The sequence below is a fragment of the Amblyomma americanum genome, chromosome 1, assembly GCF_052857255.1.
Source record: "Amblyomma americanum isolate KBUSLIRL-KWMA chromosome 1, ASM5285725v1, whole genome shotgun sequence".
Taxonomy (NCBI): Eukaryota; Metazoa; Arthropoda; class Arachnida; order Ixodida; family Ixodidae; genus Amblyomma; species Amblyomma americanum.
Window position 1 is genome coordinate 421,480,196 of NC_135497.1, and position 16,815 is coordinate 421,497,010.

Sequence of the window (16,815 nt, forward strand, 5' to 3'; positions counted from 1 at the left end):
CACTCTCACACATACCAAAAGCTCTTTCTCCCCTGGCCCTAGCCTGGCACTGTCCGCGTCCCTACCCCACATGTGCACCTTGGCAGGTGCCTACGGGCTCGGAGAGAGGATCCGCTCACTGGCTAGAACTTGCAGAGTAAGCCGTGGTGTTGACCCAGTTGCTACCTTTCGTGTCTCTGCCAATTAAGAACCCCGTCACTCTCTTCTGCCGACGTTTCTTTGAGGTTCCCTCATATCTGTTTTCTCTCTTGAGAGGTCTGGCGTCAGTTGTTATCTTCGTTGGGATTTTTCCTTTTTTACTGAAGTCCAGCCGCTGCGTGTCCTGGCCACGTTTTTGTGCTGTTGATGTTTCTTTCTTGTTTTCTTCACAAGCTGTATGTGCGTACTGTACTGCTAATGTGGAAGAGACAGAGACTGAAACGGTATCCTTGAAAGGGAAGGACACTGAATTGGGAGCGTAAAAGAGAGTGATACTCCCAGTTAAAAAAAAAAACGGCAGCATTCGTAAGCCTACCACATCACATGTCCCATCATTTTCGGAACACGTCGGTTGACACAAAGATCACGTTAGACTGCTTCAAAATACGGCGGGTGATTTCGGCGTATTCTCGGAAATGCCGTGAACGGCTGACGCTCAGAAGAATTGGGCTAAAAACTTTTCTACTTCAACTGAATCATACATTAGGCAGCCAGCGTTTACAGTTTATACGGTCGACCTCAGAGCTTATGTTGAGCGCCGCTTTAAAACCAGTGGGCAACTTTAAATATTTTTTCAGTTTGTTCTCATGGTGGATGAATTTTTATGGCGTAAGGGCATCTTTGGCCAAAGATGCGCCATGGCTCCAGTTATTTTCTGTTACTCAAATTAAGGTCAAATACTCATTTCCCAAGCATTTCGCACTAGATAAACTGAGCACCAGAGAAAGGGTAAGCTTGTACCCGTTGTATTGCCGGTGGATACTCGGCAGCCCTGGGGATCGAACCCCGCACCTCCCGCATACGAGGCGGATGCTCAAAACTAGGCCACCGCTGCGGTCCTCAGCTCCTTCTGCCAAAACACGTCTCTAAAGAGAACATTGAGACCGTGAAACCGGCTTTTGAATTTTTACAGGACATTCAGACAACGCACATCCCTGCGCTAAGGGGATAGTGGCAGATGTGGAAAGCAAAATGGGAAGCAACAGGAGTAGAGCTGACGCCGCGCTAGTCGACTGACGCGTTAATGAAGGGTGACAATGTCCTATTCCGAATGGTCATACACTCAAGGTTTTAGCAACGATGTAAGTGACTACCGCCGCTGCAGAACGCAATTTCTCTACATTGAAGAGGTTTAAAACATACCTTCGGAACGGAATAGGGGCAGAGTACCTTAACGGTTGAGCCCTGATGTCAGTTCATCGGGCTCCAGTTACGTTGACGAAATTATTTCTGCATTTATAGCGAAACCAAGGCGAATTTGAATTAAGACGTGAGAAAGATGACACTGCGAATCAAACAAAAATCAGAAGTGGCTTCCGAAAGAAAAAAAAAGAAACACCATAATATAAAACTTTTTATTTATCTTATGCCACTCACAATAAAGATGTAGTAGTGCTGATGTTAATGCTTATTTTCAGCAGTGCATACATCGCTAAGGTGTCCATTCTTTGTTGCGAATAATTATTGTTATGTGTGCAATGCTGTTTTTTTCGTCGTTTAAATTCTAAGCTGTTCGTAAATACTTCTTTCCAGCTGCTTCTGTGTAACTAGCATTGGTAGCAAAGAAGGTGCATATAATGCCATACTGAAATGAACTTTTGTTTGTTTTTCCTGTAGCTTTATAAGTTTAATAGAGCCAGAATAAGAAATTTGGTTACGATTATGTTTGAAATAAAAAAGGAAGGTCTCTGTTTTGTAGGTGACGCTTTCATATTTACTTGAGCGCTTTTTTCATCACACTATATACGACCACGTTGAATTAAATGGTTGTATGAAAATTCGTCTCTCTGAGTCATTATAGTGAGGGGCGGACCTCATATGGGCACCAGACAAACTTTATTTTATTCCCACTTGCATTCGCGAAAATCCTTCGCTTCCTCACTATTAGAGAGCTTTAGTTCACGTAGGTAGAGCTCTTACGGATGACCTGTGCGCATGCGCAAAACGCAAATGATATGCATGAGTCTCACGTACGTACGTACGTGAGATTCGGATTTGTACGTTCCGGGTTTTACGTTGTTCGCGTACGTAGCGTTGACAACATGGCGGTGCCCTGCCCTCCCGCTTAACAGCGATAACAGCTTCGTCGCTAATCCCTCAACGAGATATTGTGTTCTAAACTGTTGTATTCGCCTTCGATTAGCCCATATTTACACACGCATAAAGTTTCAAGGGACAAATAGCTTCTGTTTTTCAGATATATAGGCGACTTCCCAGCTGTTAAGCCTAACGAAGCAATGCTCCGACGCAGTTCGACTGGCTTGGCTTTGACTCGTCTTGTCTTAGAGTGGCAACAGTAGTGTCTGCATTTGTCAGTAGATGGCGCTAGGAAGAACTCGAGGCGTCTGTCGCTTACGTACAAATAAAAGGGTTTGAAACGACACGCGCGTATGCTACGTAGATTTCTCACGTTTGGGTACGTGAACTCTGTATGTACGTGAAACTAAAACTGCCATTTAAAAAAAGTGAATTTTATTCGGTTGCCGCCCCCCCCCCCCCTCCAGAAAAAAAATCCAGGCTACGTGCCTACCGGGAGGTAAGTAACCTCGAGTGGAACGACGATGCGGCGGTGCTGCAGTCTACCGTGATTCAAAACGCGGCAGCATTCGGGCCGCCGGGCGTCAACGCGAGAGCGCATTACCATCGTCTCACCGCCCTCAAAGGAGCTGCAACTCTTATATGCAGGTTATTTTAGTCGGTAGGATTAACGAACACCGCGAAATAATGCAAAGGGTCTAGAACTTAACTGCATCAACTTCGATCTTTATTTGCTTGCCTCAGTGTTGTATATATTAAAACATATATTGATGTTTCGCCGCCACGTTTTGCGCTTGAAATTAAATTCTGTTCTATAAAAAGTGTGCAAGGACTAGTAACAACTAAACGTCTGAGCTTTTGACAGTGCGCTGCGACATTTAAGATGGTCACACTTATTTATTCTTTCAGAAAACTGTGATGCAAAACCGCAGGAGAGAAGGTATATAAATTCTTTTTAATCAACATCTCGTTGAATTTAAACGCAGTTTTTACGATTTATGGCCGCCGTTGAGCATAAGTTTTTGATGAAGATGGAACACCTCTGTAAGATATGATGTTCTCTTGAAACACACACCACGAATGCCGCTGGCTGTGATACTGCATTGTTGGCCACAAGATGGACTGCTCGCGCATTTGTATATAAATTCTTCACACCAACGGTGCTTTTCAATAAAAAACTTTTCCTTAGATTTGTCCTAACTTTTCAATGCTTAATAAAATTGTATATATGAAGGAGTTGAGTTTCTCCTTCACTCTACGCCAGTTGCAATTCCATTCAAGTGACGATGAGAGGAAACACCTTGTGGATGATGAAATGGGGGTTTCTTGATGTTACTCGAGAGAAGGAGAAGGTTAACTACTTATTTCAACATAAATAAAACAAGAAGAAAGGAGCAAGAAGGAAACTATTTACATGACTAAACCGTTGATCATATGAATTCATACCTGGTTCAACCAAGAGCGCTTACTTTTAAATCCGCTGTATCCGCCCTAGGCGGCGACAGCAACCAATAAGGAACAAGTGGCTCTCCTCACCAGTCAGTGGTTAGAAAAAGGAAAATAAGGTTTCCGCCAACTAATCACAGATTGAACAAAAAATATTGATTAAACAATGGTCGCGGAACGGAAAGGCAAAGTTCTGCAAGTCCCTCGAAAAGAGAGACATTTGGGAACGGAGATGTTGGAAATAAACACAAAAACAGCACATACACGACCGCCATTTCACACGGCACCCACGACACAACAGTTACTGCATTCCAAACATTGTAATCTGTTTTCTCTTTCGCACAAGTGCATGCGAGACAAATATATGCCAGAGAGACGGTCACTGAAGTTGTTTAACGAAAACAAAATGGAAGGCACTCGTCAATTCAAGAATGCGCTTCATTCGATTCGATGAATTCGATCATTTGATTGAATTCGAAGACATTTTCCAATCGAATGCACAGCTGCAGCCCTTTCCTGTTCTTCAGGCTTTGTTGCAGGACCACCCAAGGTCTTTTGCCTCTCATATTCTTATTGCTACCGATGCCTCGCAGGATCGCGAAAAGGCAGGTGTGGGAATTTTTTCACCTTCACTGGGTTGGCCTTTTTCTCTCCGTCTTTTTGAGTTCACGCGAATTTATCTGGCTCAAATATTAGCAGTAATCTTAGCCTTAAGAAAATTAGACACTACTCTTTCCCAGGTCGCGGTAATGACGGATACTCTGTTGATTTGTTCTTCGCTATCCTCACCCACTTAGTCTCGGGAAATACGCCTCTTTAGGTTCCAGATCGCGTTCTATCTAAATTCGGTAAGGTTGCTTTGGGTACCGGGGCGCATGGGCTTTCACTTAAATGAGGTTGCAGATTCTTTAGCAAGCGCATCTCTCCGCGGCCCAATTATTGCTGTCCTGCCTACCTGTGTATATACAGCTGCGGTGAGGTTTCGAAGCAACACAATATTTCAGGAGTTTGCTGCCTCGGCTCTTAGATCATCTCCTGAATATCAGCATCTTCTGCATCCTTGGAGTATCAAAGACTGCGCTCGCGCAAACTAGAGGGTCTCTTTCACGCATTTGCGTTGCCGGGTTCCCCTTCTAAATTTCTACCTTCAGAGATCTGGCCTGGCGGTTTCCCCACTGTGCTCTTTTCGTACCCAATCTGAGACAATAGATCATTTCTTGCTACTCTGCCGCCACTTCTTTCATTATGTAAGTGCCTTTTGCAAATTACGTTTCATCAACTGGGTTTGCCTGTGTCCTCTGCGGCTGTTCTTTCCATTGGCGCTTGTATGCTTGGACGAAGCGACAGTTGTGTACGCTCTGCTGTGCAAAAATTCCTTCAAGAAACGCAACCCATCCCAAGTGATGTAACGCTAGACGTGAAGTTATAATTATTACAGGCAAATCGAACTCCACGGTTTTATGCCCTTTGAAGTACGTCTGAAAGAAGTTTAGTAGGGGGATCCCAAACCATACAGGCGTACTCCAAAATAGATCATACGTTAATAAAGTAAAGCATTTCTCTAATTTTGGCAGCCGCTTTTCTGAATTACGTTTGATGAAATTTAGCATTGTGCAAGCCCTTGCTGATATGTATTCGACATGTTTAATCCAGGTTAATTTAGATGAAAAATAAACCAATAAATATTTGTATTCGCTCATTCGCGACAGCTATACACCGTCTAAAGTATAATTAAACATGGATGGGTTGTGTTTACGTGTAAAGGAGACAAAGTGACACTTAGTGGGGTTAAGAGACATTTGCCATTTAATACACTAGCGCTTTATACAGTGGAAATTCCTCTGGAGATAATCATGGTTAGAGCAACACAAGATGATGTGATGAATGACGCAATCACCTGCATACTGTCGTATTTCGCATGACAGATCGTGAACAATGTCATTGATATATATCAGAAACAGCAAGGGCCCCAAAACAGATCCCTGGTGGACTCCAGAGGTGACTGCAACATAATCAGATTGTGAGCCATTAATTGCAATGCGTTGCTTGAGATCCTGTAGATAGCACTTAATAAATTCAATTAGCAAAGGGAGAAGACCTAGAAAAGATAATTTATACAACAACAAAACATAGGAAACAGAATCAAACGCTTTTTAATGTTAAGAAATATGCAGTCAATCGGTGCACTAAGGCCAAGTGAAACAAAAAGATCATTGATGAATTCCAAGAGTTGCGTCAAACACGAATGCCCAAATCTAATACAATGCCGGGAGTCAATGCAAAAACTATTGCTTTCTAAATGCTTTGTTACTGCGATGTACATTATATGTTCTGCCATTTTACTGCATACACATTTGAGCGAAATTTGTGTGTAATTGGATACGATGTGTTCTGGGCCGCTTTTATTACTGGGGACTACATTTGCAGTTCTCTAATCGGGAGGTAAAGATGAAGAACGTAAGGATTTTTCAAATATCAAAACCAGTAAATATGCAATCACGTCTGAGCAAGCCTTTAACACGTAGGATCGAAGGTAGTCCATCAGGTTGATTTGCCGAGGAAACAGCTAAGTTAGCAAGCAATTTGGCAGCGCCACTGTAGGCCACAACGTGTTCGGTCATAGGCTCTAACACGACGTCATGAGTAACCGGCAGTTCATGATAGAATGAAGTCTTGAAAGCAGACTGGAAATAAGTATTAAAGTAGCAGGCCTTCTCATAGTTATCTGTAACTAATACATTGCCAATCTTTAGGCTCGGAATGCCAGTTGATTCTCTACCGTTTGTTTTTAAACACTTCCACATTTCTTTTCGGTTATTTTTTAACTTAGGATTATTGGTCGCTTTCTCTTTAATGATTGGTCGCTCGAGAAGTGGACCGCTCAAGGCCTACCACTGTGACTACTTGCCATCGCAGGGCAGTGGCGCGTCGCTTAGCCACTTAACCACTGAGCCAGGAGGCCTATGAGGACGCCCAGGGTTGTATGAATGTAAAGTAGAGAATGGCGTTCTGCATATATGAGGATTTACTATGCTTTCGCGTCATACCCGCAAGGCATAGCCTACCATAAGTGTACCCTACAATTTTTTATCTTTTTAACCTCTCAGCTTCCAACTTATCTCATATGGTGTATGGATATCCATTTTCCCTTCAGCACTAGGAAGATCAACTCTACAACACACTACCCTTATTTATTACTTTCCTTCTTTCCCTCTTAAGTTTTTTCCTTCCTACATTCTTTTTTTTTATTTGCCCACTACCCGAGATGCACGGTCCGGGGCTAATGAGGGGGGAGGGGGGTCCTTCGAACAGCCTTAATATAGACTCCATCAGGAGCCGCACTCTTGTAGAAAGCAGTGCTGTATAGGCCCCACTGCAGCAGGTTATTGTCCGCTTCAGCATGCCGACAAAGATACAGAGGGCATTCAGGGATCCCTAATCAGCCTTAAAAAAGATGAAAATTACTGCGAAATGCGGTGGGGGCAGATTTCCTAACACGAAGCATTCTCAACGCGAAGAGTTCTGCACAAATAAGCTCTTAGTAAGATTCAGATTTATTCCAGATATACATGGTGGACTATACGTCTGATCTTAAAGCGACTTCGCGGCGACGATTCCATAAACAGCGACAGAAGTGCGGCGACAGAACAAAGCAAAGGCGATGCTGATAGAATGTTTCGATGCCAGAGGTGTCATACACCGCGAGTTCGTCCCACAAGGGCAGACGGTGAATCAGGAGTTTTATATCGGCGTGCTCCAACAAATGCGTGACGCAGTGTGACGCCGTCACCCTGATTTATGGGTAAATGGACAATGGAAACTTCTTCAAGATAACGAGAGGCCACACAATGCTCTCTGTGTGACAAACTTTCTCGCGAAGCAGAGCATCACTGTATTCTTCATATTCCGTGCTCGCCTGAACTCTCCCCATGCGATTTGTTTCCTGTTTCCTCGTTTGAAGAGAGCCCTAAAAGGTCGCTTGTTGGAGAGCGTGGAGAGCATTCAAGACGCCACGACAAATGAGCTGACAACCCTGCCAAAAGAAGCGTTTTTCAGCTGTTTCCAAGACCTCAAGAAGCATTAAAAGCTGTGTATAGATTTCAGGGGAGACTACTTTGAAGGGGTGCTGCACATATGATTTCAATCTTAAACGCATTTTTTAATGGTCTCAGTCTAGAGACTTTACGGACAAATGTTGTAGATCCCTGGGAGTCCTCATAGCCCTCCTGGTGCAGTAGTGCAGTGGTTTAGCGATGCGCCGCACCCCTCCGATGGCAGGTGATTCAAGTGCTTGTGCGGCCCAAGTTGCTCTTCCCGAGTGATCAATCGTTAATTTTTCGGTCGCCTGTCAGAGTTGGCAGGCTGTGATGACGACGCAAGGTCACGTGGCCTAGTTCGTCCATCTGGCTTCCATGTTGCTGTCTGGGCACCACCTGCCAGAGTAGTAGTTCTTGTTAGCCTATCAAAAGATGGCACATACCCACACTGGGGGATCGGCCAAGTATCGGGTGGCTATTCACCTGTACTCAGTGAGTCGTGACCGTTATTTCAATGCGAACGCATTTCTAGGCTATGTAGAAGGCGTCGTGTCACCAAACCGTGTCACTAAAAAGTGTCGCATATGTTCGGGCGTTCTCAGAAGGAATAGCATCAAACGAATGACTGTAATCGATAGAAGACGATTTGAGGATGATGCGCATAATTACTGATGTCACTCGCATGACTAGTTATTTAACTAACTAGAGCTAAAATGTCAAAAATATAGAGATTGGTTGTGAATTTAGCGAGTGGTTGGGGAAACAAGTAAATGGGCGGGAACATATCATGGCGTTAAATTCCGAAACAAACCGTGGCGCTAGATTTAAAACTCAAAATGGGCAATTGAAATGAAAAGAGCGTATAATGAGAGTGAATTTGACTAATTAAGGCAATTGGTTACAGCAGTCGAGGAAATGATGAATTAACATCGAACCTCGCGACCAGTAGAGGGAATCAAACTGTCTGTAACTAATCAGTCATTCAAAAAGAAGGGCAAAGAGGGGCAAACCGTGTCGAGGGGGCGTCTTTGCTTTCACATTCCTGCAGTGCGGGTTGTCATAGTGACCTCCAACGCTTTTTCGCTCACAGCTCCGACGCCGACAACACCGACACCGGATTTTCTGCCGCAGGGTGGATTTTAATGCTCTCGCGTTAAAACATGGCTAAATGGGAATTGTCAAGTCCTCAGTTTTCAAGCAACATCTGCGAAGAGGCACAGTTGTACAAAGCGTAGCGTCACCTCACGTGTGCAGAGCAGGCGAAGACGGTCAACTGTAGCTCAGAACTTACATGCCGGCCACTTCCGTGACCACTTCACTTGGAACGTGTAGTTGGTTCAGCACTCTGCCAACAATTAATGCTTGTCGTGCTGCTGCGGCTAACATTTTTTTGGAAGAATTGAGAAGTATCACGCTTTTTGCAAGACTCAAGGGGTAATTTCTGGCGGTGGCGTGTCAGCTGTTTTCGCTTGCCTCCAGCGGAAGATAGAGTACACTCTCTGATGACAGCGTGATGACCTATGCCGTCATTTTTGTTTTGCTCAAGGTCGTCTTCCTCTAGTAAAGGAACAAAAAGAGTGAAGTGAAAACAAAGTAGGTACAGCAGCCTGTAGGGTATTTCTTTATTCACAGTAATACACTTGTCATAAGTGGTCGAAGGGTTGAAATTCTGAGTGCTCAAATAATCGGTTGAGTGATATAAAGCCTCCCTCAGTCTCAATTTAGGTTACAGCCAAGGAGCCTCTTCAATTTTGTGTCGCTTAACTGATAGGAAGGACACTCTCGCCTGCTGATTTTGGGAATAAAGGTTTTTGCTATTGCCATGCAGCAAGCAGAGAGAAGAAAATGAAGACAACAAAGAGGCATGCGCTACAGCGTTGATGCTGGCCCAAGGTTGCACAGTCCATTGTTCGAATCTTACCTTTTCTCGCCACATGACGGTGCCTTGCTGGTGCTGCATCCCTGAGGGCGATAACCACGGCCTGCAACAGCAAGACAAATTTTTGTGGACTAAGGCGAACCAGCGGCGGCAGCAATCCTTACCCTGAATACATCTGCTGCCCGACGCTCTCGGCAGGTGAGGCACCTCGTTGGTTTCTGCTGCTAACATTTCTTTTCAGCTCTTGCCCACAAGGCATAAAATAGATTTTTGGAGTGCTAGAACCAAATTAAGCAATACAGCCTTGTTAAGTAAATATACGCGAGATATATCGCCAGGCCAATAAGGCATCGAATGTCGTTCTTGTTAGCGTCATATGTTTCCGGAATTCTTTTGAGACTTCATCATTTGTGTGCCGCAGGAAAATGCGCGTTGCAGTTCACGTTTCAGCTAGAGTTCCAAGTTTTTCCACAGAAGCTCGGTGTAAGTAGAACTGGTAAGCACTGGCAGTGAGTGTAGCGATGCTGCATGCCTTCCTTGAAACCAATTTTCTCCTTAATGCGTCTCATTTGCAGAACTATTAGAGATCAGAAAGAGCACACAAGTTTTAGACGGTATCATGGACAACGCTGAACGCTTGGGCGATGCGAACTCTACCCCAGCTGCCCTTCCAGAACACAAGGACGACGCGGCACTTGCTGAACAACCACCATCGCTGGAGGCAGCGGGCGCCATCGATAGTGGCGACTGCAATGCGGACTGCAGCCCCAGCATTCAACGAGCAGTCACAAGTCCTCTAGTGGATCTGTTCAAGGACGACAGCAGCGGTCGTCATTTGGCCATCAATGGCAACAACAAACCCAGCGAGGCACAGTCTGACAGAAGTAATCCATGCACCGTGGAACCCACCTTGTTAGAGACCTGTATGGTTCCTGCGAATGGAGATGTAAAAAATGGCCCGCGGAAGATAATAATGTCAGCGGAGTTGCATGTTTGTGGTGCAGGTTCTGCAAAAGAGGAGTCACAGCCCAAAGGTGCTTGCCTGTTTTCAAGGCCTGAGGCTCCAGGAGGACGCATTGCCTTCCACGCCGATGAAAGCCCAGACACAGTTATGCGCAACCAGTTCTCCTGTGACAGTGATCTTGGCAGTAGCAACCCCTTTAAAGGTGATGTCCTCAACATCACACCGTCTGGCAGCGACAAGCTGGAGGCAGTCAACGACGACGCGGCGAAATCACCAGTCACTGGTAATGCTGTGGCCAAGGTGCCGCCCCTGCGCAGTGTGAGGCCAGCCGCCGGAGACAAGCTTACTAAAGCCGGTGCCCCGGCCGGCAGCAGCCGCAACTGCAGCCAGCTCACCATGGACGAGATGGCATGCGTGTCGGACCAGCTGCTCCTTGTAGATACATGCACGCAGGCACCCGTAGAAAAAAATTTGCCCGCCGAACAAAATAAGGGTAACGAAGTAAAGCAGAAACCTAGCACCGTGTGCCCTAAACTTTCGTTGTGCGGCCTACAGCCTGAGGAGCTTCGTCGCAAGACATACCAGCTTCTTCGTCGCCAGAGGGACGAAGCTTACGATCATGTGGGCCGCCTAGAAAAAGAAATCGCCTTGCTGCAGAAATTTTATGACCGCCATTGCGAGTTCCTCCTCAATAAGTTGAGGAAACTGGAAGGGGAGAACCGTAGGCTGTCAGCCGCCAACGCGGTGCAAAGGCGTCTGATGCAGGAGTTGCTGCCAAGACTGGGCGACTCCTCCCTGCCGGGTACTGTTTCCGACCAATTGAAGCTGCAGGGGGAGGGGGGGGCTAAGCCGCCCCTCCACAGTGTGACACCAGCCGGCGGAGACGAGCTGATTAAAGCCGGTTCCCCGGCCGGAAGTAGCCACAACAGCCGCCAGCTCGCCGTGGGCGAGATGGCGTGCCTGTCAGACAAGCTGCTTCCTGTAGATTCAGGCACGCCGGCATCCGTCCAGGAAAATTTGCACGCCGAACACAATAATGGTAAAAACGTGAAGCAGAAACCAGGCGTCGTGTGCCCAAATCTTTCGTTATGCGCCCAACCGGCTGAGGAACTTCGTCGCCAGAGGGCCCAGGCTTACGATCGTGTGGAACGCCTAGAAAAAGAAATCGTCTTGCTGCGGAATTTTTATGACCGCCATTCCGAGTTCCTCCTCAATAAGGTAAGGAAACTGAACGAGAAGAATCGAACGCTGTCAGCCACCAACGCGGAGCAAAGGCTTCTCATGCAGGAATTGCTTTCAAGGCGGGGAAACTCCTCCCTGCCGGATGCTATTCGCGAGCAAGAAGAGCTGCAGGCAGAGGTAAAGCGTCTGCGCAAGCAGATTCTGCTGAGGGAGGAAGAACTGCAAGACCTGAAAGCGAATTTCCTCCGCATGCGTAAGGCCTCGACTGAGAACTACCGAGCTGCAACCCACGACATCAACAAGGTGGATACCATGCTGCAGCGCGTTCATGAGGCGTTTGAAGCAGCGTTCGACGATGTGTGCCGCTCCCCAGCACTTAAACAGCTGCTGCTCAACCTCCGTAGTGGTGGTGGCGGATGGAAGGATACCACGCCGTCGAGTAAATGATTAGCAAGCACACCACCTTCTAGCAGCCTTGTCAAAGGCAGGTTTCCACCATGTGTCTGACATCGTTCCTTCAGCATGGCCATGGGTCTACGAGACAGGGCAAGCCAAGGGGAAATGGATTTCTTCCAGTCTTGGAGTATTCTGCGCGACCTAGAGCCGATCCTGTCGGCTCAAAGTGTGCTCACGAATAAAGCGGCTAGCAGTTGTATCAGTGTGGTATGTCTGCTGCAGAGACCTGCCATCCGAAATAATTTCCTTCAGCCATACTAACGCTTTTCTGGGGTTTTGCACGAATAAGGTATTTCATTTCGCTGTCTGGAGTGCTTTATTTCAGTTTTTGAGTGCCTGATGCGTAAATACTAAGGCAGTGTGTCTCGCATTGGAGATGTTTTAGTCCAGCAGCCCGCGGGTTGTTTAGGTGACAGTCTAGAAAAGTTTTCACAAAAAAGGTGGCCAAAAAAGAAAGATTGAATTGGTTTATGGGGCTTAACGTCCCAAAGCACAAAATGCTGTAAAAAAGAAAATATCAGGAAGAAATTGTGAACAATGCAAAGCACCAGTTTAGAAAGTTATGGTAATTAAGCAGGTAATTAAAGAACATTGACTAATCTTCAGTCATCAAGCAGTACTGAGTTGGAACTAATGAATAATGGAGATGTTTTTCTTTGAGGCATAAGGCTGTGCTATAAGAAGTCCCATACAAGACTAATTGTTAACCAAGAGCCAATCAAACCTATTCCATTGAAATTATCTGTTCGCCAAGGCTTTCCTTTATCGCCTTTGTTGTTTGCCTTATATCTTGAACCCCCTTGCCTACGTAATAATAAATGCACATCTATCCGTGGTTTCTTCCTGGCGCAGTGTGAAATCAAGATTTTGCCTATGAAGATGATGTCGCCCTCTTTTGTTCTGACAAAAAGAGCGTGCTTGAGGTTTTGTATTTGACCGAATATGTTTTCAAGGTATCAAGTGTGGCCCTTAATATAGGTAAATCCAAGAGGTTTTTGCCAAGTCATTACGATGGCATAAGCTGGGACTGCTGGCCCCTTCACCGCCTTGGGCTTCCTCTTCACCAAATTCGCAACAGAGCTGCATACTTGAATTAACAGATAGTCTCCATGAGACGGTAAACCCAGGCTTTAATGGGTGGGGAAATATCAGTGTTTGCTCGGGCTCAAGTGTTCAACATTTTTTATTTCCAAAACTTGCGGATGTTTTGCAGCTTCTCCACTGTGCGAAGAAGAAAGGTCAGGTGATGCACGCAATATTTGCTACATTCGTATGGCGTTCGCAATGGGTACCCATTTGTCGCGAAAACCTATTCTTTATCTAGAGTTTGGTGGAATTGGCCTTGTTCACTTATTCGTGCATAAGCTTGTTTCGCGTTTTTCGTTTTCAAATCATCAAACCACCCGTTTTTGTAGTTGTACTTAGGCGTCTCAGCGCTCATTTACTGTTGCTATTCGCACCTACGGGGCACACTCGTGAGGGGCCTTTATGGGGATTTATTAAGGAAATTGCTGACGCATGGGATTTCCTCACTGTCCGTCTTTCTTTAGGCTACCTGTATAGCCTCTCCAGACGGCAGGTGACTCAGGCACTTACAGAGTATTTGTTCCATGTACCGTTGTATCGGCAACCTTTTCTGAAGTTCCTTGACGCCGGCGTTTTAAAAGCTGTTAGACAAATGTGCATTTCTTCTGCAGCGAAAACATTCTTCCTTAAGCTTCACACGTCAACGCTGCCTGTGAAGCCGTGGCTTCGTGGTAAGGAGATACTTGGGCCATGAACGGTGAATTGTCGCCTGTGCAATACATCAGAGACAATTGATGATTGTTTTATTCTGTGCATTGATGCTATCTTCTTCTGGGACATTTTACAACGAACAATTACGAAGTACATGGACATCACACCCTAAAGTATCCGTTTTTTGCCTGTGGAGAAAAACAGTGTTGTGCCATATGATATATTTATGTTGGTGGCACTATCTAGTCTCTGGAAGAGCCGCATTATGAACCGCCACTCCGAATCACCACGGTCGTCGAAAGCTTTGTTTCGCGAACAATGCGCTTTGACGCAGGGCGTACATGCTGTCCGGCAAGAGCTGCCTAATTGGCTCCCCGATCTGAATGCATGTGTTTGCCTCCCAGACTTTTGATGTTTTGGAAGGAGTGGTCATGCAGGGGTAAGGTGGCCTGGCGCTTTTTGCCGTAAGCGTGCTTTTATTTTTCTTTTCGGCATTATTTCTATGCGATTAAGAAAAAAAAGAGCCGTCATGGTATAGTGGTAACGTCTCCGCCTCACACGCTTAAGGCCCTGGTTCGATTCTTAGCTTCAACACTAGACTTTTTTTATTCACATTTGTGACGTCACTGCTCCTCGCGCATATGCAGCACGGATCTCCAGGACGCACGTGAAACTGGTCAACCTTGGCCAGTGTAGGTCACGCTACAAATGTAAGCTTCTCTGTCTAACTGTTTCGAAATACGTTCTGTAGAGCATTTCTCACCGCAAATTTTCTCTGCCCCTGCTTAATAGTTCCCATTCCAACCAATCCCTTAGTAATGTAACGCTAAACGTGGAGTTAAAAATATTGCAGACAAATCGAACTGCACGGTTTTTTATCATTTCAAGCATGTCGGAAAGAAGTTTAGTATGGGGATCCCAAACCATACAGGCGTACTCCGAAATAGATCTTACGTTAGTAAAGTATTTCTCTAGTTTTCGCAGATGCTTTTCTGAAAATACATTTGATGAAATTTAGCATTTTGCAAGCCCTTGCTGGTATGTATTGGACATGCTTATTCCAAGTTAGTTTAGATGGAAAATAAACTCCAAATATTTGTATTCGCTCACTTGCGACAGCTGTACAGCATCTAAAGTATAATTAGGCAGGGATGGGTTGCGTTTACGTGTAAAGGAGACAAACTAACACTTAGTGGGGTTAAGAAAAATCTCATCATCATCATCATCATCATCATCATCAGCCTTACTACACCCACTGCAGGGCAAAGGCCTCTCCCATGTCTCTCCAATTAACCCTATCCTTTGCCAGCTGCATCCACCCTTTGCCTGCAAACTTCTTAATCTCATCCGCCCACCTAACTTTCTGCCGCCCCCTGCTACGCTTACTTTCTCTTGGAACCCACTCCGTTACCCTTAAAGACCAGCGGTTATCCTGCCTTCGCATTACATGCCCTGCCCAAGCCCATTTCTTTCTCTTGATTTCGACTAGGATGTCATTAACCCGTGTTTGTTCCCTCACCCACTCTGCCCGCTTCCGATCTCTTAACGTTACACCTATCATTTTTCTTTCCATGGCTCGCTGCGTTGTCCTTAACTTAAGCTGAACTCTTTTCGTTAGCCTCCACGTTTCTGCCCCGTAGGTGAGTACCGGTAAGATTATGCTGTTGTACACTTTCCTCTTGAGGGAAATTGGTAAACTGCCACTCATGATCTGCGAGAATTTGCCATATGCGCTCCACCCCATTCTTATCCTTCTAGTTATCTCCCTCTCATGATCCGGATCAGCTGTCACTACCTGCCCTAAGTAGACGTATTCCGGGACAATTTCTAGGCTCTCCCTGCCAACTGTGAACTGTTGTTCCCTTGCTAGGCTGTTGAACATTACCTTGGTTTTCTGCATGTTAATTTTTAGACCCATCGATCTGCTCTGCCTGTCTAACTCGTTGATCATGATTTGCAGTTCACCTCCTGAGTGACTCAGCAAGGCAATGTCATCAGCAAATCGCAGATTATTTAGGTATTCTCCATTTATTCTTATTCCCAACTGTTCCCAATTCAGGCCTCGAAAAACCTCTTGCAAACATGCGGTGAAAAGCATTGGCGAGATCGTGTCTCCTTGCCTGACACCCTTCCTTATTGGAATTTTATTGCTGACTTTATGGAGGACTATAGTAGCTGTGCAGTTGCTATATATATCTTCCAGTATTTTGACATAAGGCTCTTCTACCCCCTGATTACGCAATGCCTGTATGACTGCTGAGGTTTCCACTGAGTCGAATGCTTTCTCGTAATCAATGAAAGCTATATAGAGAGGTTGGTTATATTCTGCGCATTTCTCTATCACCTGATTGATAGTGTGAATATGATCTATTGTGGAATATCCTTTACGAAAGCCTGCCTGATCATTTGGTTGATTAAAGTCTAACGTTGCCCTGACTCTATTAGCGATTACCTTAGTAAATACTTTGTAGGCAACGGATAGTAAGCTGATCGGCCTGTAATTTTTCAAGTCCTTGGCGTCTCCCTTCTTATGAATTAAGATAATGTTTGCATTCTTCCAAGCTTCTGGTACAGTCGAGGTCATAAGGTATTGCGTATACAGGGTGGCTAGTTTTTCTAGCACGATGTCCCCTCCATCCTTCAACAGATCTGCTGTTACCTGATCCTCCCCAGCTGCTTTTCCCCTTTTCATTGCTTCTAAGGCTTTCTTTACTTCATCTTTCGTTACTGGCGGGATGACGCATTGCTGTGCACTGCTGTTCTCATTAGCGCTCCGATTACATTGGCTACTGTACAGGTCTGTGTAGAACTCTTCGGCTACATTAACTATCTTATCCATATTGCTAATGACATTGCCCCGCTTGTCTCTTAATGCATAC

General features: G+C 45.5%; 1 protein-coding gene across 1 annotated transcript; it reads left to right on the top strand.

Moving 5' to 3' along the window:
- Window positions 1-9,600: 9,600 nt before the first annotated feature.
- Window positions 9,601-12,380, top strand: LOC144103501 (uncharacterized). Its single transcript, XM_077636203.1, has 3 exons — window positions 9,601-9,795; window positions 10,019-10,080; window positions 10,173-12,380. Exon 3 carries the CDS (start codon window positions 10,217-10,219, stop codon window positions 12,188-12,190), a length of 1,974 nt encoding a protein of 657 aa, XP_077492329.1. The 5' UTR covers window positions 9,601-9,795; window positions 10,019-10,080; window positions 10,173-10,216; the 3' UTR covers window positions 12,191-12,380.
- The last annotated feature ends 4,435 nt before the right edge of the window (window positions 12,381-16,815 follow it).